The 23,460-nt window shown below is 44.0% G+C and overlaps 1 protein-coding gene and 1 long non-coding RNA gene across 3 annotated transcripts in view; one reads left to right on the top strand and one right to left on the bottom strand.

The window, feature by feature from the left end:
* LOC103482124 (uncharacterized) overlaps positions 1-13,253 on the bottom strand; it is a 48,389-nt gene extending 35,136 nt beyond the window's left edge. The window contains exon 1 of one of the 2 annotated variants that reach the window (XR_536390.2): positions 13,160-13,253. This is a non-coding gene — a long non-coding RNA (uncharacterized LOC103482124). Of the gene's footprint in view, positions 1-5,781; positions 6,112-13,159 lie in introns of those variants that run through there. The other variant, XR_014085144.1, reaches the window with a different exon arrangement.
* On the top strand, positions 13,222-21,936 carry minpp1b (multiple inositol-polyphosphate phosphatase 1b). The gene is made up of 7 exons (XM_008438079.3): positions 13,222-13,779; positions 14,040-14,231; positions 16,318-16,518; positions 16,728-16,825; positions 17,449-17,579; positions 17,661-17,794; positions 20,509-21,936. Exons 1-7 carry the CDS (start codon positions 13,377-13,379, stop codon positions 20,760-20,762), a joined length of 1,413 nt encoding a protein of 470 aa, XP_008436301.2. The 5' UTR covers positions 13,222-13,376; the 3' UTR covers positions 20,763-21,936.
* Positions 21,937-23,460: the final 1,524 nt, after the last annotated feature.

Here is a 23,460-nt window from a genome sequence, read left to right on the forward strand (position 1 = left end):
ATTATGACTCCTCCTTGCAGGAACTTGTTTTTTGCCAGACACTGACCTTACCTCGAAGCCCATTGTGTTTTACCAAATCTCTTTATTGTTGTTACAGATGGTTAATCAAACTGAGCTTTACATACAAATATAACAAATATATGGTTTGTTTATGTTCTCGCATTGTTCTAAAATGCAAGTTTATATAAACTAAAACATGAAAATGGAATCCAATAAATAAAGTCAGTATTCATTTATTTTCAGAACATTTTAATTACTTGCTTTACTTTCTTTGAAAAGGATAAGAAGGATGGTCATATTTTATTTTATTTCTTCAGCTCACTTCCACTGGATGCAGGATTATTGCTTGTATCTTATTCTGAAGATTGGAATTTTGATTACCTCTCCTTGGGCTGCCACCTTATCGTGGTGGAGGGGTTTGAGTGTCCCAATGATCCTAGGAGCTATGCTGTCTGGGGCTTTATGCCCCTGGTAGGGTCACCCAAGGCAGACAGGTCCTAGGTGAGGAACCAGACAAAGTGCAGCCCGAAGACCCCTATGATGAATACGAACTTTGGACTGCGTTTTCCCTCGCCCGGATGCGGGTCACCGGGGACCCACTCTGGAGGTGGGGCACGATGGCGAGCGCCTGGTGGCCGGGCTTTTACCCACGGAGCCCGGCCGGGCTCAGCCCGAAGAGGAGACGTGGGTCCCCCTTCCGATGGGCTCACCACCTGTCCGAGGGGCCAAAGGGGTCGGGTGCATTGTGCTATGGGCGGCAGCCAAGGGAGGGGACCCTGGCGGTCTGATCCTCGGCTGCAGAAGCTGGCTCTTGGGACGTGGACGTCACCTCTCTGGTGGGAAGGAACTGGAGCTAGTGTGCGAGGCTGAGAGGTTCCGGCTAGAAATAGTCGGCCTCACCTCGACGCATGGCTCTGGTTCTGGAACAGTCTCCTTGAGAGGGGCTGGACGTACTTCCACTCTGGAGTTGCCCACGGTGAGAGGCGCCGGGCTGGAGTGGGCATACTTGTTGCCCCCATTTGGCACCTGTACGTTGGGGTTCACCCCGGTGAACGAGAGGGTAGCCTCCCTCCGCCTACGGTGGGGACGGGTTGTTTGTGCTTACGGGCCGAACGGCAGTTCAGATTACCCACCCTTCTTGGAGTCCTTAGAGGGGGTACTGGAGAGTGCCCCTCCTGGGACTCCCTTGTTCTACTGGAGACTTCAACGCTCACGTGGGCAATGACAGTGAGACCTGGAGAGGCGTGGTTGGGAGGAACGGCTCCCCCAATCTGAACTCGAGTGGGTTCTGTGTGGACTTCTGTGCTCATCACAGATGTCCATCACGTACACCATGTTCAGCATAAGGGCGTCATATGTCACTTGGCACCAGACGCCCTAGGCCGCAGTTCGATGATTGACTTTGTCATCGTCTCATCGGATTTGCGCCATATGTCTTGGACACTCGGTGAAGAGAGGTGCGGAGCTGTCCACTGACCACTACCTGGGACGAGTTGGCTCGGTGGTGGGGAGGAAGCCGGTCAGACCTGGCAGCCCAAACGTGTAGTGAGGTCTGCTGGAACGTCTGGCGGAGTCCCCTGTGAGACGGAGCTTAACTCTCATCTCCGGCAGAACTTCGAACACGTTCCGGGGAGTGGGGACATTGAGTCTGAGTGGACCAGTTCCGTACCTCCATTGCCGAGGCGGCCTATCAGAGCTGCGGCCGCAGGTGTTGGTGCCTGTCCGGCGGCAACCTCGAACCTGTTGGTGGACACCTTCGGTGAGGATGCTGTCAAGCTGGAAAGGAGTCCTATCGGGCCTTTGGCCTGTGGGACTCCAGAAGCAGCTGATGGGTACCGGCAGGCGAAACGGCATGCGCTCAGGTTGTCGCTGAGGCAAAAACTCGGGCGTGGAGGAGTTTGGAGAGGCCATGGAGACAGACTTCCGTACGGCTTCGAGGCGATTCTGGTCCACCATCCAGCGTCTCAGGAGGGGAAGCAGTTCAGCACCAACACTGTTTATAGTGGGGATGTGCGCTGCTGACCTCAATCGGGACGTTGTGGCCGGTGGGCGGAATACTTCGAAGACCTCCTCAATCCCACCAACATGCCTTCTGTTGAGGAAGCTGAGCATGGGGACTCTGGGCTGGGCTCTCCAATCTCTGGGACGAGGTCGCCGAGGTGGTCAAAAAGCTCCTCGTGGCAGGGCCCCGGGGTGGATGAGATCCGCCCGGAGTTCCTTAAGGCTCTGGATGTTGCGGGTTGTGTTGGCTAACGCGACTCTGCAATATCGCATGGACATCGGGGCAGTTCCCTGGACTGGCAGACTGGGGTGTGGTCCCCCTGTTAAAAAGGGGACCACCTGTTTAAAAAGGGACCGGAGGTGTGCTCCAATTACAGGGGATCACACTCTTAAGCCTCCCTGGTAAGGTCTATTCAGGGGTCCTGGAGAGGAGGGTCCGTCGGATAGTCGAACCTCGGATTCAGGAAGAGCATGGTTTTCGTCCTGGTCGGGAACACTGGACCAGCTCTACACCTCAGCGGGTCCTGGAGGGTGCATGGGAGTTCGCCTAACCAGTCTACATGTGTTTGTGGACTTGGAGAAGGCGTTCGACGTGTCCCTCAGGGGGCCCTGTGGGGGGTACTCCGGGAGTATGGGTACCGGGCCTTTGATACGGGCTGTAAGGTCCCTGTAGACGCGGTGTCAGAGTCTGGTCCGCATTGCGGCAGTAAGTCGGGCTCGTTTCCGGTGAGAGTTGGACTCGCCAAGGCTGCCCTTTGTCACCGATTCTGTTCATTACTTTTATGGACAGAATTTCTAGGCGCAGCCGAGGTGTTGAGGGGGTCCGTTTTGGTGGCCTTAGGATCGCATCTCTGCTTTTTGCGGATGATGTGGTCCTGTTGGCTTCATCGGAACGTGATCTGCAGCTCTCACTGGAGCGGTTCGCAGCCGAGTGTGAAGCGGCCGGGATGAGGCTCAGTGCCTCCAAATCCGAGGCCATGGTCTTGAGCCGGAAAAGGGTAGAGTGCCTTCTCCGGGTCAGGGGGGTCGTCCTGCCTCAAGTGGAGGAGTTTAAGTATCTGGGGATCTTGTTCACGAATGAGGGAAGAAGGGAACGGGAGATCGACAGGCGGATTGGGGCAGCGTCTGCCGTGAAGCGGGCGCTGTACCGGTCCGTCGTGGTGAAGAGAGAGCTGAGCCAAAAAGCGAAGCTCTCGATTTACCGGTCGATCTACGTTCCCACCCTCATCTATGGTCATGAGCTTTGGGTCATGACCGAAAGAACGAGATCACGGGTACAAGCGGCCGAAATGGGTTTCCTCCGCAGGGTGGCTGGGCTCTCCCTTAGAGATAGGGTGAGAAGCTCGGTCATCCGGGAGGGACTCAGAGTAGAGCCGCTGCTCCTCCACGTCGAGAGGAGCCAGTTGAGGTGGCTCGGGCATCTGGTAAGGATGCCTCCTGGACGCCTCCCTGGTGAGGTGTTCCGGGCACGTCCCACCGGGAGGAGGCCTCGGGGAAGACCCAGGACACGCTGGAGGGATTACGTCTCTCGGCTGGCCTGGGAACGCCTTGGGATTCCCCCGGAGGAGCTGGAAGAAGTGGCTGGGGAGAGGGAAGTCTGGGCCTCCCTTCTGAAGCTGCTGCCCCGCACCCGACCCGAAGCGATGATGGATGGATGGATGGATGGATGGATGGATGGATGGATGGATGGATGGATGGATGGATGGATGGATGGATGGATGGAATTTTGATTATGGAGTCCCTTTTTCCATCACATTCGTTTATTTTTTTATTTCTTTATTTTATAACTCAGTTTTTCTGACATGAAACTTGGTTCAGCTTTTATGCTCACTTCTGAGCCCTGCCAAGAGCTGGAATTGTTCAGATGGGAACTACAAACTTGTCTGCCACTTTTACCCATAATGCACTGCAGTTATTTGATTGTTTCTCTGAAAGATGAGTGCCGTCTTTAAAACTCCCCTTTTTCACAGAGTTCTTTTGATTCTTTATTTTCAGACTCCTTTGCCTGATATGAAGCTTCATTCAGCTTTTAACTTCACTTCTGAGCTTCTGCCGACAGCTGGAACCAGAGGCGTCGCCAGGAATTTTGGGCCTCCTGACAAAATATTAGATTGGGCCCCCCTGCAAAGGTCGCCAGGCCGGGAATTGAACTGGCAACGGCCGCGTCGAGGACTAAGGCCTCCATATGTGGGTTGTTCTTAACCCCTGCGCCACCACAGCACACCTTGAGTTTTTTTATACTCCCATAAAAAATGTTACAATTTTAAAGGCTTGCAACTTGCTTTCTTTGATTCAAGACTGATAATAGCATATTTACTGCTCATCTATTTTACATGCAACAGTCCACATACAGTATGCAAGTAAATTGCTTAATTTTTTTCTATTAGTTTTAGATTACTGAAATGTCTCTCCCCATGAGCAGCAGTTATAGGCAGGGGTGAAAGTAAGGGGGTACAGCAGGGTACTGCGTACCCCTAAATAAAAGATTTAGAGGAGGTTCGCAGTACCTGCAAGAGAGAGGAGCAGCTGTCTGCTGTAAAAAATCAGTGGGTTAAACTGTGCAGCCGCGACTGATTCGTTTTTCAGGAACAATCTAAAACACGACTTAATCAGTTAATAAATAACTTTTTTCCCATATCATATTGTTTCTGAACTGTTCGTGCTTTGTTAGAGCAGCGGTGCAACATGTGGATCGCGGAAGGTTTTGAGTCGATCTCGGCTTTAGGTGACAAACTGAACGCAGCCAGGAGGCTGAGACCAGCATGTCCTCCTCTGACTCGCTTAAAACATTTGTAACTTTATGAAAGAACAACAACAAAAAATTTTCAAATTAATGACCCAACAACAATAATAATCTCAGTGATTATTGTTTCAACAAGGTGTTGCGCAATTCTGTGCGTTTCGGTTCCATTACCAAAATAACTAGCAGAGCAGGAGTTAAAATGAACTAATCAACCACCACTGTGTTCAGGGAAGGTTATTAATGATCGTAAAATAAATATCAAGCCTGAAAACCTGATACTGTAACGGACTAAATGTTATGTTTGTAACGTAATCTCTGGTCGACTTGTGGAGCGCAGGCGGTTGCCATGGCAACGGATGTGCTTAAATTACAGAGAGAGGGAGAATAAAAAGGTGTGAGTGGTTTAGAGTTGATCACCTGTTCGGGTTGTTTGACCTTTGTTTACCTTTGCTGTGGCTCATCACAGCCGCTGTAGTTTCTGAACGTTCAATAAACGACAAACTTGGACTATACCTCATTCTTTGTCAGTATAAGTCATTTACATAAAAAATTAAACACGGTAAATATGTTTCATTAAGTATTTAACAAAAAAAAATATATATATATACCTATATATATATATATATAAACACACTGTGTCAAAAACAGTGTGTTTATTATATATAGATATGTTTATTATATATATATATTATTATTTATATATAATAATATATAAATAATGTGTATTATTTATATAATAATATAAATACTAATATATAATATAGAATATAATAATTATGAGAATATAAATAATATTTATATTCTCATACATATTATTATTTATATTATCATGAATATGATAATATTCATGATAATATTATATTATCATGAACATTGGGCTGCCACCTTATCGTGGTGGAGGGGATGAGTGTCCCAATGATCCTAGGAGCTATGCTGTCTGGGGCTTTATGCCCCTGGTAGGGTCACCCAAGACAGACAGGTCCTATGTGAGGAACCAGACAAAGCTCAGCCCGAAGACGCCTTATGATGAAAAATACCTTTTGACTTGGTTTCCCCTCGCCCGGACGCGGGTCACCGGGGTCCCACTCTGGAGCCAGGCCTGGAGGTGGGGCACGACGGCGAGCGCCTGGTGGCCAGGCTTTTACCCACGGAGCCCGGCCGGGCTCAGCCCGAAGAGGAGACGTGGGTCCCCCTTCCGATGGGCTCACCACCTGTCGAAGGGGCCAAAGCGGTCGGGTGCATTTTGCTATGGGCGGCAGCCGAGGGAGGGGACACTGGCAGTCTGATCATCAGCTGCAGAAGCTGGCTCTTGGGACGTGGAACGTCACCTCTCTGGTGGGGAAGGAACCGGAGCTAGTGTGCGGCTGAGGTGTTCCGGCTAGAAATAGTCGGCCTCACCTCGACACATGGCTCTGGTTCTGGAACCAGTCTCCTTGAGAGGGCTGGACGTACTTCCACTCTGGAGTTGCCCACGGTGAGAGGCGCCGGGCTGGAGTGGGCATACTCGTTGCCCCCCATTTGGCCGCCTGTATGTTGGGGATCACCCCGGTGAACGAGAGGGTAGCCTCCCTCCGCCTACGGGAGGGGGGACGGGTTCTGACTGTTGTTTGTGCTTACGGGCCAAACAGCAGTTCAGATTACCCACCCTTCTTGGAGTCCTTAGAGGGGGTACTGGAGAGTGCCCCGCCTGGGTACTCCCTAGTTCTACTGGGGGACTTCAGCACTCACATGGGCAATGACAGTGAGACCTGGAGAGGCATGGCTGGGAGGAACGGCACCCCCAATCTGAACTCGAGTGGTGTTCTGTTGTTGGACTTCTGTGCTCATCACAGATTGTCCATCACGAACACCATGTTCAGGCATAAGGGCGTCCATATGTGCACTTGGCACCAGGACGCCCTAGGCCGCAGTTCGATGATTGACTTTGTCATCGTCTCATCGGATTTGCGGCCGTATGTCTTGGACACTCGGGTGAGAGTGCGGAGCTGTCCACTGACCACTACCTGGTGGTGAGTTGGCTCCGTGGTGGGGAGGAAGCCGGTCAGACCTGGCAGGCCCAAGCGTGTAGTGAGGGTCTGCTGGGAACGTCTGCAGAGTCCCTGTGAGACAGAGTTTCAACTCTCATCTCCGGCAGAACGTCGAACACGTTCCGGGGGAGGTGGGGGACATTGAGTCTGAGTGGACCATGTTCCGCACCTCCATTGCCGAGGCGGCCTATAGGAGCTGCGGCCGCAAGCGCAAGGTTGTTGGTGCCTGTCGCGGCGGCAACCCTCGAACCCCTTGGTGGACACCTTCGGTGAGAGATGCTGTCAAGCTGAAGAAGGAGTCCTATCGGGCCTTTTTGGCCTGTGGACTCCAGAAGAAGCTGATGGGTACCAGCTGACGGCGAAACGGCATGCGGCTCGGGTTTCGCTGAGGCAAAAACTCGGGCGTGGGAGGAGTTTGGAGAGGCAATGGAGACAGACTACCGAACAGCTTCGAGCGATTCTGGTGCACCATCCGGCGTCTGGAGGGGAAGCAGTGCAGCACCAACACTTTATAGTGGGATGGTGTGCTGCTGACCTCAACTCGGACATTGTGGGCCGGGGGCGAATACTTCGAAGACCTCCTCAATCCCACCAACATGCCTTTTGTTGAGGAAGCTGAGCCTGGGGACTCTGGTTGGGCTCTCCAATCTCTGGGGACGAGGTCGCCGAGGTGGTCAAAAAGCTCCTCGGTGGCAGGGCCCCGGGGGTGGATGAGATCCGCCCGGAGTTCCTTAAGGCTCTGGATGTTGCAGGGTTGTGTTGGCTCACGCGACTCTGCAATATCGCCTGGACATCGGGGGCAGTTCCCCTGGATTGGCAGACTGGGGTGGTGCTCACCCTGTTTAAAAAGGGGGACCGGAGGGTTCCCCCTTGGAGTGTGACCCCAATTACAGAGGGGTCACACTCTTAAGCCTCCCTGGTAAGGTCTATTCAGCGGTCCTAGAGAGGAGGGTCCGTCGGATAGTCGAACCTCGGATTCAGGAAGAGCAGTGTGGTTTTCGTCCTGGTCGTGGAACACTGGACCAGCTCTACAACCTCAGCAGGGTCCTGGAGGGTGCATGGGAATTCGCCCAACCAGTCTACATGTGTTTTGTACACGTATCTGGGGATCTTCTTGTTCACGAATGAGGGAATAAGGGAGCGGGAGATCGACAGGCGGATTGGGGCAGCGTCTGCCGTGAAGCGGGCACTGTACCGGTCCGTCGTGGTGAAGAGAGAGCTGAGCCAAAAAGCGAAGCTCTCGATTTACCGGTCGATCTACGTTCCCACCCTCATCTATGGTCATGAGCTTTGGATCATGACCGAAAGAACGAGATCACGGGTACAAGCAGCCGAAATGGGTTTCCTCCGCAGGGTGGCTGGGCTCTCCCTTAGAGATAGGGTGAGAAGCTCAGTCATCCGGGAGGGACTCAGAGTAGAGCTGCTGCTCCTCCATGTCGAGAGGAGCCAGTTGAGGCTCGGGCATCTGGTCAGGATGCCTCCTGGACGCCTCCCTGGTGAGGTGTTCCGGGCACGTCCCACCGGGAGGAGGCCTCGGGGAAGACCCAGGACACGCTGGATGTCTCTCGGCTGGCCTGGGAACGCCTTGGGATTCCCCCGGAGGAGCTGGAAGAAGTGGCTGGGGAGAGGGAAGTCTGGGCCTCCCTTCTGAAGATGCTGCCCCCGCGACCCGACCCCGGATAAGCGGAAGAAAATGGATGGATGGATATTATTATTTATCATAAATACTATAAATATTATCATAATAAATATTATTACAACAATAATATGTATTATTATTAAATAATTTGATTATTAATTAATTTATATAATTTAGTTATATAATTGAATTAATTAATAACTAATTATTCTTAATTATTCGGCTGTTGACAAACGTCCCCAGCCTGGAAAGTTAGCTCTTTTGGAAGATTGGCCAAATCTCTCCCTAGGACGATTTCTCTTGATGGGTCCGGTCTTGTAATATCCCTATCATCAGCACAGAGGTTGAGCTTTTAAACTCAACGCTCTCCTCTTCAATCCAAACTTCAAAATGCAAAATCCATTTGGATTTTGCATTTTGTCATTTTGAAGTTTGAATTTTGTCAACAAACTTCCCCAGCCGGGGAAATTTGTTAACAAAAGTGGCATTAGAAGACTGAACCCATCAAGATACTTCCCCAGCTGGGGAAGTTTGCTCTTTGGGATTAGAGAAATTGTTCCCTAGGACAATTTCTCTTGATGGGTCCGGACCCAGCATTACAAGACCGGTCTTGTAATGCTGCTTTCCTCAGACCTCAGGTTGAGCTCCTTATTGCTCCAACCCTCCTCAGTCTGTGTACTTTGGGAGAACTGGGGAAATCGTTGTCCTCATCCGCTGTGTCCCTGTCAGAGTGATCTGAATAATCCGTCTTTTTTATGTCCTGTTGAGCCACTATAAACGGCTCCAGCCGGGGAAGCTTACTGTACGTTTTGATTTGTTGATTTTGCCAAAGTGGAGGAAGGTTTGAACAGATACTCATCAAACACATCGTATTCGTTCTCATCCTTGTTACTAGTAACTCCTGGAAGTAGCTTGTTGAAAATCTTTCTTACTCCTGTTGTTATTAAATAACCTGCTCCAAAAGTAATTGGAAAAAAAATTGTCTTGAATGCAATTTGTTCCATGGTAAAAGTACTTGTTGAACACAGTGATCACTAACAAAGAGATGCTTGGGTATAACTTCTTGTTTTGAGAGCCAAGCTTTCATAACCTCAGATGTCATAGATGAGGTCATAGCTACAATGAGTCACTGTGGTTCTGGGGGAACGTCTTGCTTCTGATCGTTGCTATGGAAACGATCAAATCAGTTCTGCATGACTCAAACTATTAAAACTTTGCAACTGCGTCACTTAATCATTTGAGGCGCCATGACGGACTTAAGAAGGGTATATTTTAGGAGGCTAGGGATTAAAACAGGAATCTTAGTGACATATTAAGTGTAGATTGACAATGGAATATTAAAACCATTAATTTAAGTTGGATTTTTCATTATTATATCAGGTTTAAAATTTTTGAATCATACTTGACTTAAAAATATCTTAAAAGTAAAATTAAATGCAACTTACAGACATTCTCTGCTGCTGCTGTTGTAAATTGTGACAAGAAATTTTGCCTGCTTGGAGAAGAGCAATGAAATAATTTTGGTTTAATAATTTCACATGTTAGCATAGAAATAGAATAAAGGATGATCACAAAGAAATGATGCTGCTGCCGCTCCATATTTGATGGGTTGTAAACGACCCACTCGAACACATTTGTTCCGTACGGTGCGGAAACGTAAACAATAGAACAGAACGTAACGTCTTCCAGCGTTTTCTGTGTAACTGAGAGCTCGACACCAACAGCAGCACAGCATCAGCAGCCCACATTGCTGATAGCCGGGAAGGAGATAAATTAGTCTATTTCTATGCTTTCCTGTAAACTGGTTATGAGTCTGTTGGTTTTTCACTTTTCTTGTATTCTAACTATTTAACCAACTGGTAAAAAAATGTTTATATCTGTTTTTAAAAGAATTGTAGCTTCTTTCTTATGTCTCCATCAGATAAGCAGCAGTAGCAGCTTTTAGTGACATTATCATTAATAATAATTAGATTGTTTTTAAATACGATTCAGGATTTAAAATGAACTGATGAAGATGGTCTATGTGTCTAGTCTGGCCTGGGAGAGATGTCTGTGGTTCCCTTCTGGACCTGTTACCCCATCAACCCGATGTGGAAGACTATGTTCAGAATTTAGGTCTCACGGCATCTCAACGTGTCGACATTGCAGCCAGTGGGATGAGGAAAATACAGCTCCACTTCTTAGCAATTCAAGAGCTACACAGCTTTTATCGTGTCGCAAAAATTTTATCAGCATAGAAACTCCAAAGTGTGCTTTATACTTCTGTCAAAGTACCCCCAAGAATTTTAAACTACTTTCACCCCTGGTTAACACCGGTGCTGTAAGTGGTCCGGTATGAAACGGAGGTAATAGAACAACACAGCACTTTTAAATTTCAATAATCAGAATGCAGAAATTGTTTCCGTTGTTTTAAAACGTTTATGTCAGTCTGCCTTTTCCCCATCGATACGTTTCCCGACCGCCCTGCACCGTAGGGGCTTAAAAAAAGAGACGAGCACATTGTGCAAAACTCTGAAACAAGAGAAGCAGGACATAAAACGGAGCGACAAACTAGATGTGAATTATGGCATAAAAACAGAGAATCTGATGCTGAACAGTGAAAAATCAACACATGATGTGAAACACATGACGATTAATCGTCGATTAAACGATAAAATAAATGTAGCAACAGGAAAGAAACTAAAGTGGACATAGCAATAAACCAAGAGAGGATGATACGAATCAAATGAAACTAAATGGAAATGAATGAAGAACAAAATGCAAGAATAAACTAAGAAACTAAAGTAGATACAGAGGAATAAAGTGGTATGGCAAGACCTTTCGAGCAATAATTAATACAGAGACTGTATGGCAAGAATAAACAGACACTATTTCCAGATAAAAGGTAAAATAATATTGTTGAAGTGTTATGGGTTTGTTGAGACCACATCTGGCACTGAGAATAAATATATCTTACAGACCATAACAGTAAATAACTGATCACTTATTTATGTTTTTAATTAGATTTGATATATTTATTTTTATTTCTTCAATATTATTTTTCATGTCAGTCTTAATGTCATGGGGCTGATGACTCCATGACACTTTCAATTTGACTCATTAGGATTTGTTCTTTGTAATTTCTGTCCAGTAAAACTATTATCTATAATCAATAGTCAGATCTATATAAAGATATAATCCATGTTTCTGTCTCATATTTCTATGGCATTAAAAGGATCTGGAACTTTAGTTTTTCCACTGAAAGCTCTGGTTTGAACATTAAATGCCATGTGGGTGAAGTTTTATGGATGATACTCTCATGTCCCATTCTCCTGAAGGCAGCACAGAGCTGCACCACCAGAAACTGACAAACACTGAAGAGAAGAAGAGTTATGATTAATGTAGTTACAGTTCTATCCATGTTTTAATGTTGCAGCTCAGTCGTTTTGCAAATAGTTCAAAGTTTAAACTGGCATGTTGAACATCTTTTATCTGGTCATTTTGTGGAATATTTAACAACTAGAAAATGGCAAAGAATAAGAATATTTTTTCCACTCTGGCTGCTGTTAGGCCTACAAATTTTAGCTAGAATGTTTGTTGCATTTTTCATAGACACCTGTGAAAATAATTTCTATTCCCATGACTTTTTTGTTCCCTGGGAAATTATTTTTGATGATAAATACAGAAACAAGCATAAAAATCAAAACATCTACAATAGTGATAGTTATATTAATAATAAAATAATAATCAGTGCAAAGTAGCCTACAAATTCTTTGGTGGGGGCAGTGAGGGACCTGGATAAAGGCTGGGGGGGCGCTGGGCTGAAAAAGGTTGAGAAACACTGATCTACACAATCAGCTGTCCTCGAACACAGCTGACCGGTCCTCAGCTGACCGGTCCCAGATGGGGTAGAAGGGGCGAACGTTCGCCCCTTCTACCCCATCTGGGGAGCCTTTCAAAATAAAACATTTTACATTCTCATAACTACATTTTTCACGTTTACAATAAAGCCCATTATAAAGTGGTTAAAATATGATTAAATGGCATTTGATGAGCACCTCCTGAAATCAAATATTATACATTTGTTCACCTTGATCCAATCTGGCAAAATACATTCAAAACTGCTGATTGGCAAAATATCAGTTAAACACACCATTGCTGTATCAAAAACTGCATTTCTACAGTCCAGAAGGTAACACAAACCTTCTGGTGGGCTGAATTTGGCTCATGGGCCTTGAGTTTTGACTCACATTACACCTTTTCCTCTGTGTCTGTGGTACTAATCAGAGTTCTGTGCAGAGAAAGGCTCTGGCTCTGTGTGAGTTTTATCTTTGTTTTTGAGGCTGTGGGAGCCTATGTTGTTACTGTTCTGGTTGCAGAGAGAATTTAACTTCTCACACATTCATGAAAAAGTGTCGTCCTTATTCTGTGTTTAAGAAGGGAAGAAATAATGAAAATGAGATTAAGAGTATGACATTATATGTCTAATAGGGAGGGAAAATAATCATAAATGTGAAGGAGAAAGAAAATCTAGGACATGCATAAATGAATTGTAAAACATATGAGGCTGAAAGGGACAAATTGAGAAGAATGGTTGGAAGGACAGGACAGAAATGGAGAATAGTGGGAAATGAAGGAAACATAGTGGATATTTGCAGATTAAGGAAAGCATTATTTATTTATCTTCAGAATACAAAATAAGAAAATAGAATTTAATGGATGTAAAGTAGTGTTGCTACTCACTCATGTACAGTAGGTGGAAGTACGTACCTCAAAGTTGCTCGCGATCCGCCATAATAGAAAAGAAGAAGAAGGAGGAGGAGAAAAACACTAAGGCCGTATTCATCTCTATGGTTACGGTTCAGTCCCTGACTTCCTGGTTCGATTCGGTTGATCCGTCTAAAGAATGGGTCCTTAAAAAGGCATCTAGAATGTCCTGCTGCCAGATCTGGGAACAGAAACACGGCCAACAAAGGTATCAGCTGACATGTTCGATCTCGGAACACACGGATTCCTGTGGCTGGCGGCTCTCAGCCTAATTCCGACCCGTGTATTCTGCTCTTCCGCGGAAATACCGGATGTCCCTAGTATTGCCACTTACTTCGGAACTAAGACTCGCTATGAGGAGGTGAAACCGAACCTACTCCGAGACCCTTTAACCGTGAACACCTCGGTCCTCAGACCCCCGCCAGGTGAGTTTTGCACCCCATTCCACGTGACCGCCGTCATTAGACACGGCAGCCGGTTTCCTACCATCAAGAACATCCGCAGAATACACAGACTAAGCGAGCTACTCCAGAACGAAGGTTCCAGAACCTCAGAGAGCTCCGCTGGCTGGCTGGATGAGCTCCGGAACCACTGGGAACCCTGGTACACCGAGGACATGGACGGTAAGCATTCTAGACTGGAGTTTTTGCTGGCAACTTTTGCAGGGAATTTCTTTTCAGGAAATATTTTTCAAGTAAAAATCTGAAGATGAATTTAAGGTAATAAAAAAAGAAAAAACAGATTTACACAGAATCCCTGATTTTTTTACACAGGATAAAAAAATCAGGCCTATTTAAAAAAAAAAATAATAATAATAATAATAATAATAATTTGCATCTAGTAATATTCCAGAAAAATTGATCCTCTTATGCCTCTTAATCAGGTCGGCTGGTGAGGAAGGGTAGGGAGGACCTCCAGTTCCTGGCCCAGCGGCTGGCCACTTTGTTACCATCTCTGCTGTCGGAAGAAAACGTGAGGAAGAGGAGAATCCACTTTGTGACCAGCTCTAAGCATCGCTGTGTGAGCAGCGTGGAGGCATTCCAGGAGGGTCTGCAGCAGCACTGGAGTTGCCATGGTGACAGTCACCACTGCCGCTGCTGCCACCACTGAAAGATGTTTCCGGTGTTCTGACCATCTGTGTTATCTCGTCAGATCAGCGCTACGATAGGAAAGTCTGTACTATGCCTGTCGGTCGCTGCTACCTTTCGAAAACCGCTACCGTCATGTTTACATACCAAAGACATCATCAGTCGGTGTCAATGTTAAATATAATAATCGGAAATCATTTAAGTGACGGTATTTAAGTGGCGCTTAGCAGTGATACGTAGCATAAAAATATGTGAATGACGAAAACTTATCTAAAACCACCTGAATCCGTTTAAAATACCTGCTTATGTAATTGCACTAATATCTTTCTTGAGAATAACGTGCTTGTTTTAATATGTAAAATTTAGATGCACTAAAACATCATATTAGAATCCTACCTTCATAAAATACACATGGTTCCACATGATCTGCCAAAACTCCATCCAAATATTTGACCTGGTAAATACGTGGGTAGCACATTTTGCTGCAGCAGATTCCTTCATTTGAATAGCGTTGTAAATTACAGAAGTAGCACATGTTGATACACTAACACTATTACACCATAGACATAAACAGCGTTAATACCACATAATATAACTACCAGCATACCCTACTTGGCAAGGTTTAATTAAAAAAGAAACAATTAAAGGCCCTATATTTAAAATGGGGACAAAATGTCCCACAATGTATTTTGTCCTGATTCACATGGTTGACGACAAGCAATGACTTTCTTGCTTACAGTATACAGCAGGGGTCCCCAAACTTTTTCCTGTGAGGGCCACATAACTTTTCCCTTCTCTGCTGGGGGCCGGAGTCAGTTTGTAACAGAAAAAGTGACGATTGCAGGAGAGCCTAAATGTAAAAATGTATTGTTTTCCAGAAAGGACAATCAAATAACTCTCTCTGCGTTCTTCACAGAAAAAATCCAGGAAATAACACTATTTATGAAATAAATACCGTATTTTCCGGACTTTAAGCCGCAACCCCAGAATTAAAAAAAAAAACAAAAACAGTAAACATGCACATATCTATGCACCGGACTATAAGCAGCAGATATCTCTGCCGCTCCAGGTTTTCCACAGCGACGCAGCAGCAGCAGAGGGGCGGACAGCCAAAATCTGAGTCATAACAGGTCAATTGAATATCACATTTATTACGGTTGAAAAAGAAAAAGTTGCCAAGTTTAGATTTAACTGAACTGATTACGGCTGATCCTTCGTGTTGCTACTAGCATGTGCTAAATGAAAATGGGCGCTTTCTTCTTCTTCCTTAGATTTCAATGGCAGCTTGCATCCATTGTTGTTGCACTACTGCCATCTACTGGATCCTAATATCTTTACCTCAAATTCTCATAATGATCCCAGTATTATTTAAAAAACAGAAAAATCTTCTTTTTCCCCTCAATGTTATTTAACTGATCAACAACATTCTGAAATTTCATTTCCCTATTAAAACCTAATTCCGTTTTAATGGGCGCTTTCTTCTTTTATTTCCAATTTTGACTTGTAATGATTCACTTCTTGCTATAGAGGTGGTTCAAGAAAAATCCAAACATAAGCCGCAAGGTTCAAAGCTTAGGAAAAAAGTAGCGGCTTATTGTCCGGAAAACACGGTAAATGAAAAAAAATTTAAATGCTCTCTGATATTGTTCAGGGGGCCGGACCAAATGTTGAGGTGGGCCTGATCCGGCCCGTGGGCCATAGTTTGGGGACCACTGCTATACAGTATAATAAAGACATTGTGGACGGCAAATAAAGCCATTTACAAATATGGTTACAAGCTGCCTGTCATGTAAACTTAAAACATGAAGTAATACAGAAGCTAAATGAAAGCCATGTATAAAATAAATAAATTAAAGCTTGCCTTAATCTTTGACGAAATAAAACGGATGAAAAGAACTTCCACAGGTTGGATGTATTGATAATAAATCTGCTGAGTAAGAAGTTTGGGACCTAGCGTCAATGTGTGCATGCGCATTACCACAAGGTAGGACAGATTAATGAGTAGCACAGATAGTTAGAACACCTGACAAGTCTTTTACCTAAAATGTTGACCTCTGACCTCTGCCCCTACAGACAGTGCTCAAGGATACAACCATGAGGTGGATGATGAACTAATGCGCTTCTTTGAGCGTTGCCGTGGTTATGTGGAATCCGTGGAGAACAACCACACTGCGCTGCTGGAAGTTGAGAAGTTCAAACATGGCAAGGAAATGCAGGCAGTGAGGAAGAGGTTGGCTGAGAAACTCGGCCTTTCTCTTCACCTACTCACCCCAGGTAGGAACCTAGAGGCATTCCCTCAGGTTAGAGATGTAATATAGTACTTGGAAGTTGAAGAATATTACGTTTCTTTTTTTTTTGTTTTTTTTTTTTTACCAATTTTGCAGATCTTTTTCTCATTCTGTGTGTTTAGTCACTCTATCAGATTGTAATGTTAGAAAGGAATGTTCCCTTTGACCTTTTTTTCCCCTTTCTGGCACTTCTAGACTTGGTGGAAGCAGCGTTCTTCATCTGTTCCTACGAACTGTCCATCAAATCCATCCACTCACCATGGTGCTTCCTGTTTGATGAAAGTGATGCAAAGGTATGAGAGCAATATTTTCTGAAAGATATTTGCAAAATTGATATAAAACAAAAAAAATGCAAGGAAATGTATTATTTCTCAGTAAACTCACAGTGAACCTCAGTTTACTTTGGTTTAAAATGCTGAATTATCAAAAATATAGTTTGAATCAATTCAGGTGTGGGTGAACAAAGTGAAGGGTGTGCCTTCAGTAATGTCTGTCTAGGTAGCAGAAACCAACCTCAGCAAAATGTTATGGACATTTTCTTCTTTAAAAGAAACACACTGAATCAATTATTTTGACAGAGCATGCACATCTTGTCTTATAAGACAAGGTTTTCACACCTTAAACTTTTAAGGTCAAGTTTAAAGTTTTCCCTACTAAAAAGCAAAATGGTTGATCAGAAATGGAAAGTTGAAAAGTTTGGTCCAGGCATTTAGACTCTTTGAATTGGAACACAGTTTGGTCAAAAGGGTTACCCTCTGGAGGCAGAAACAGAGATATGTTCTGATTCATTTTGGATTTTCAATCAGGAACAATGTTGGTTCTGAGGTTTATCATCTGGGATCTTGAACAAAGACCAGAGTAGATTACACTGATCAATGATTTTTGATGCTGTTTTCTCCTTGTCATTTTTCTGCAGGTGTTGGAGTACAGTTTTGATCTGAAGCAATTCTGGAAGCGCTCTCATGGTCACTTAATCAGCAGTCTGTCCAGCTGTCCGCTCTTCCATCACATTTTCAGGACTCTAGATAAAGCTGGTCGTCCTCGCAGGTGGGGTGTTCCCTGACTAAGCTCTAGGAGCCCCCTTATTGATTCCCTATTGTTAATTGACTGAATCCTGGTTGATTCCAGATCCACCGAGACAGGCCCAGAACCAGCCTCTGTCTTGGTGGGACATGCTGAGACGCTGATCCCCCTCATCTCCCTACTTGGACTGTACAAAGACCAGACTTTGCCCACTGCTAGCAACTACCATTCACAGCATGGTATGAAGCCTGACATTTATCAAATTTGAAACATGTATGCATTTCTTTCTACATGCCAGGAAGGTTCCAATTTTTGGAAAAAAAGGTCTCACTTTTTCCAAAAAGGAAAGATACATTTTTACAAGGAAATTTTCTTAAAATGACAAAACACTAGAGTGCTAGAAGCATCTTTTAATTCTATGTTATATAAAAATTAGTAAAAGAAAAAAGTTTAGTAAAATTTGAAGGCAACTAGAAGTGCTGGGGAAACTTTGTGCTAAAAATATATTTAAAAAAATGTAGGAAAACCTGACTCCTTTCTGGACATACTCAAAATTTCACCCAAATTACTAAATAAAAGAAAGCATTTATTTATTTATTTAAAAAATTATATTTTATAATAAATATAATTTACACCATACCGGAATGGTTGGCGAAATTATTAAAATGGTAGTATGTTATCTTTTTGGGGGGGGGGGGGGGGAGGGAGTTTACAGGCAAACAGTGCCATTTTATAGCACAATCAATGAACTACAGGTCCTTCTCAAAAAAATTGCATATTGTGATAAAGTTAATTATTTTCCATAATGTAATGATAAAAATTAAAGTCATATTTTAGATTCATTGCACACCAACTGAAATATTTCAGGTCTTTTGTTGTTTTAATACTCATGATTTTGGCAAACAGCTCATGAAAATCCAAAATCCCTGTCTCAAAAAATTTGCATATCATGAAAAGGTTCTCTGAACGAGCCGTTAGCTCGTTAACCTCATTATCTGAATCAACAAAGTAACTCTAAACACCTGCAAAAGATTCCTGAGGCTTTTAAAAACTCCCAGCCTGGTTCATTACTCAAAACCGTAATCATGGGTCAGACTGCTGACCTGACTGCTGTCCAGAAGGCCATCATTGACGCCCTCAATGATGGCCTGAAGCAAGAGGGTGAGACACAGAAAGAAATTTCTGAACGAATAGGCACCTCAGTGGGAAGGAAAAAGTGTGGCAGAAAACGCTGCATTGTGGAGAAGGACCAATTCCAAACCTTCGGGGACCTGCGGAAGCAGTGGACTGAGTCTGGAGTAGAAACATCCAGAGCCACCGTGTACAGGCGTGTGCAGGAAATGGGCTACAGGTGCTGCATTCCCCAGGTCAAAGGTCAAGCCACTTTTGAACCAGAAACAGCGGCAGAAGCTCCTGACCTGGGCTACAGAGAAGCAGCACTGGACTGTTGCTCAGTGGTCCAAAGTACTTTTTTCCGGATGAAAGCAAATTTTGCATGTCATTCAGAAATCAAGGTGCCAGAGTCTGGAGGAAGACTGTGGAGAAGGAAATGCCAAAAGGCCAGAAGTCCAGTGTCAAGTACCCACAGTCAGTGATGGTCTGGGGAGCTGCTGGTGTTGGTCCAGTGTTTTATCAAGGGCAGGGTCAATGCAGCAGCTATCAGGAGGTTTTGGAGCACTTCATGCTTCCATCTGCTGGAAAACTTTATGGAGATGAAGATTTCATTTTTCAGCACAACCTGGCACCTGCTCACAGTGCCAAAACCACTGGTATTACTGACCATGGTACTGTGCTCAATTGGCCTGCCAGCTCTCCTGACCTGAACCCCATAGAGAATCTGTGGGATATTGTGAAGAGAAAGTTGAGAGACCAAGACCCAAAACTCTGGTTGAGCTTAAGGCTATCGAAGCATCCTGGGCTCCATAACACCTCAGCAGAGCCACAGGCTGATGGCCTCCATGCTGCATTGAAGGCTGCAAAAGGATTCCTGACCAAGTATTGAGTGCATAACTGAACATAATTATTTGAAGATTTACTTTTTTGGTATTAAAACACATTTCTTTTATTGGTCGAATGAAATATGCTAATTTTTTGAGACAGGAATTTTGGATTTTTATGAGCTGTATGCCACAATCATCAGTATTAAAACGATAAAAGACCTGAAATATTTCAGTTGGTGTGCAATGAATCTAAAATATATGACAGTTTAATTTTTACCATTACATTATGGAAAATAATGAACTTTATCACAATATGCAAATTCTTTGAGAAGGACCTGTATATTATCTTTGGTTGTTATGCTGTATGTCACAGATAACTTAAAAGAAATTAGACTTCATAATTTGAAGCCTTAAATTCGGGTCTCTGTCTCCTTATGTTCCTGCTCTTTGACACTCTGCCTTCAGCGCGTCATCACAATAATGCTTCTCATTATGACGTTAGCAACCATTGTTGGGAGCGTAGAACTGAGAATTAGCGTGTATGTTAATCAGACCAACTAATTTGCTAACTTGCAATTAGCACGTTAGGTGCTTGCTAAGCTTGCCTGCTGCTACTCTGTTAGAGCTGTGAGAGGGAGGTGAGGATGGAGGTGTATTGTAAGGTGGAAGCTCAGCTGGAGACTACAGTTCCAAGAGGAGCTTTGTGGAAATACTCGGCATCCTGTGGGAGCAAACACTAACACCTCTGAATGACTGCCACAGGAAATTCAAGGAGTTCTCAAACATGCATGAAAGAATCAAGGCAACACTCTAGCTATGTTTTTGATGAGGGAATAATGTGATATAAAGCTGTGATATAATGTGATATAAAGCTCTTTAAAGAGTAAAGAGCTGAATAGAGATTTCAATAGAGATTTTTTAAATCAACTAAACAACTGCCTTCAGAAGTCACATAGTGTTTTCAAATGAACATGTCCTGTTGTTCAGAACAATAACTGCACATCTCTCTGTAGGAAGACGTTTCCGGACCAGTCGCATCATTCCATACGCTGCCAACCTGCTCTTCATTCTCTATGACTGTCAGCGTGGCCCCCGACTACAGCTGCTCATCAATGAGACACCACTACGCTTTCCAAACTTTCAGACTGAGGATGCACCACTCTACAGGGATGTTCGTGCAGCATACCGCTACCTGCTAGATGGCTGTGACTTCAAAACAGAGTGTGAGAGGAAACCGGAAGGCCGGGGACCCAACACTGAGCTTTGACAGCTTTAACCCTTACACAATGTCTTAATCCACCTGGTGACAAAGCCTCAAACTCACTCAGGCGTCATCCAATCAGATACTGTAGCTGCAAAACTGCTCTTCAAGGCCTGAACTTTCTTGATTAAGTGTTGCAAAAATTGCCCAGACTGATTATTCCCTCTTAGTGGAGCTGTGACACTCTATTAAAACGATTTCTGTTCATAAACTGCTGTCTATTGTTAAAGGGCATCCAGATATCTACCAGCTCTTTTCAATAGCAAACAGTTTCTGTACCATTTCCAGCCTCTGCATACAAAAATATTAATGTAATCAACTGGAAAAATCTCTGTGTTCCACTCAACTAGCTGAAATTTACTGAAATTGTATTTAGATGAATACAAAGAATATTGCAGCAAGGCCTTACTCTAATTTTTTTAACTGACTCTTTAATCTGGGATTCTGTCTGGAGCTTTAAGTTAATTTCTTGCTGACTCAGGTTTTATTTAAGGCAGCAGTATGTAACTTTTATTTAAAATGTTTTCTACATATTTGTTAAAACCGTTGCTATGCCATGACAGCATAATATGAGCATATGTAAAGATGGATCTCTCTTCATAGATTGCAGCTACTATTGCAGTCTGCAAAAATGCACCGCTGCCAGTCGGTAGCCAAGAGGAAAGTCTTGGAGCTGTCAATCAACTCCTGTATGTGCTGCTAAATGTGTTAATGGCCGAGAAATAATTTACTGTTACCGGACCTTTATTGGTGGCCACCAATGCATGGCAGGCTATGTTGTGATAAGCCAGTTGTAGCTTATCACATAAACTAGAGCTTGTCCAGAGGAAGTGGCAATGGAGTATGAATTGCCACTGTTTTATTCCTCCTGGCTCTGATTGGTTGCTTCTAGTTAGTACTGGGAGAAGGCATAGGAGCACAGCTCCTTTTTTCACAGCTTATCTGTTTCATCCCATAGTGTTGCAACATAGTGACAGTTTCAACTAATATTTAAAACATATTTTTATAAAATTTACATACTGTAGCTTTAACAGTTTTGAAATTGTGACTGCACAAATTCCTGCTCTGGGTTTAGAAAATATCTTGTGGGTGAAATAATTGGTGTATGTACCAAATAAGTTCTTTTGGTTCCAAATGTTTCTGAATTAAAGCTTTAATAAAGCAAGATTTTCAGATTAAATATTTGTGCTTATTTACTAAAGTAGAGACATGTGGGACTATTTCCTTTTCCCAGGATCTGCTTTGGCAGCCCCGCTTTACTAAAAAGTAATCACGTTTCCACAGACCTGGCTAGTCTGGAGCAGGGAGACGCCTCCATGGAGGGGACGGGGGGCATTGAGCCCCACCTCCATGCGTTATAAATAAAGGCATTTACAAATATGGTTATGGACATGTAGGGCTCTGTCATACTCCAAACCGCCACACAATTTAACAATCCTTATTGGTCCCCCAAAACCTCATGAAACGGCGGAAAATTCTATACTGTATCATGCTGCTAGCACTTACCGACAACAGCGCAGCCCACCATAAATAATAACCCGGTGGAACACGATGTGCTAAATAATAAAACATAATTTTACGAAGCTTTGAGGCAGATCAATTTTTCTCGAGGAATTTTAATGATAACTTTTTATCCCATTTCCCACAATATTCGTTAACTCGAATCATTTGAGGAATCGTTACAGCCCTACTATCATGTAAACTTAAAACATAAAGTAATACAGCAGCTTCATGAAAGCCAGGTATAAAATAAATTAATTAAAGTTTACCTTAATCTTGGATGAAATTAAACCTAAACAGGTAGGATGAATTGATAAGAAATACGCTGAGTAAGCAGTGTGTGACATAGCATTGATGTGCGCATGCGCATTAGCACATGGTAGGGCGGATTGGTGGGTAAACAACACCTGCACAGAGCTGAGTACCATGAGAAAGTTCCGACTTGAAGAGATTGTTCAGAAGAAACTTTTGCAGCGTGCATTCCGAATCACTCGGCTGTCCACACATGAATATTCAGATACTATTGGGGTTGCCACCTTTCAAAAATGAAAATAAGGGACGCTCCCCATGGCGCGTCGTCCTACTCATGGGGTGGGACTTCTACTGCAGTGATAAACATTATTTTACGGCGGTGTTTTTTGTTTTTAAAAAGTGATCCGTAGAGCAATCATTCATGCATAATTGGTTAGAGTACCCCAAAATTGTACTCCAATCAGAGTAGCATACCTTAAAAACACCCTTTTAAGCAAGTGTAAAAAGTATTTGGTAAACTACTCAAGTACTGAATAACTGATCATAACACCTGATTTAATATTCAAAATGTTTCCTCAGACAGCCAAAAGTATAAAAGTTATGTGGACATTCTGGTACTGTAAAGAATATTACTAAAATATTTATAGAAATAAGGAGTCAGGTTTGGAGGCTGGTTCTACACAGGGGCCAGGATAGTTGGTGTTTTTCTATGGTGACACTTGAAAAAGAATGGGAAAAAAACAAACAAACCCAGGTTTTTATTTTTTTTTAAGTTTATATTTACTTAAAAACATAAAAAATATAATGTCTTTAAGTAATTTCTGCTGGGTTTGCGGAGCACAGGCAGTTGCCACGGCAACGGGTGTGCTTAAATGACAGAGGGATGGAGAATAAAAAGGTGCAAGTGGTTATGAGTTGATCACCTGTTCGGCTTATACGTTTCATTAAGTAT

The sequence above is a fragment of the Poecilia reticulata genome, chromosome 19, assembly GCF_904066995.2.
Source record: "Poecilia reticulata chromosome 19, P_reticulata-male-v2, whole genome shotgun sequence".
NCBI classification, from domain to species: Eukaryota; Metazoa; Chordata; class Actinopteri; order Cyprinodontiformes; family Poeciliidae; genus Poecilia; species Poecilia reticulata.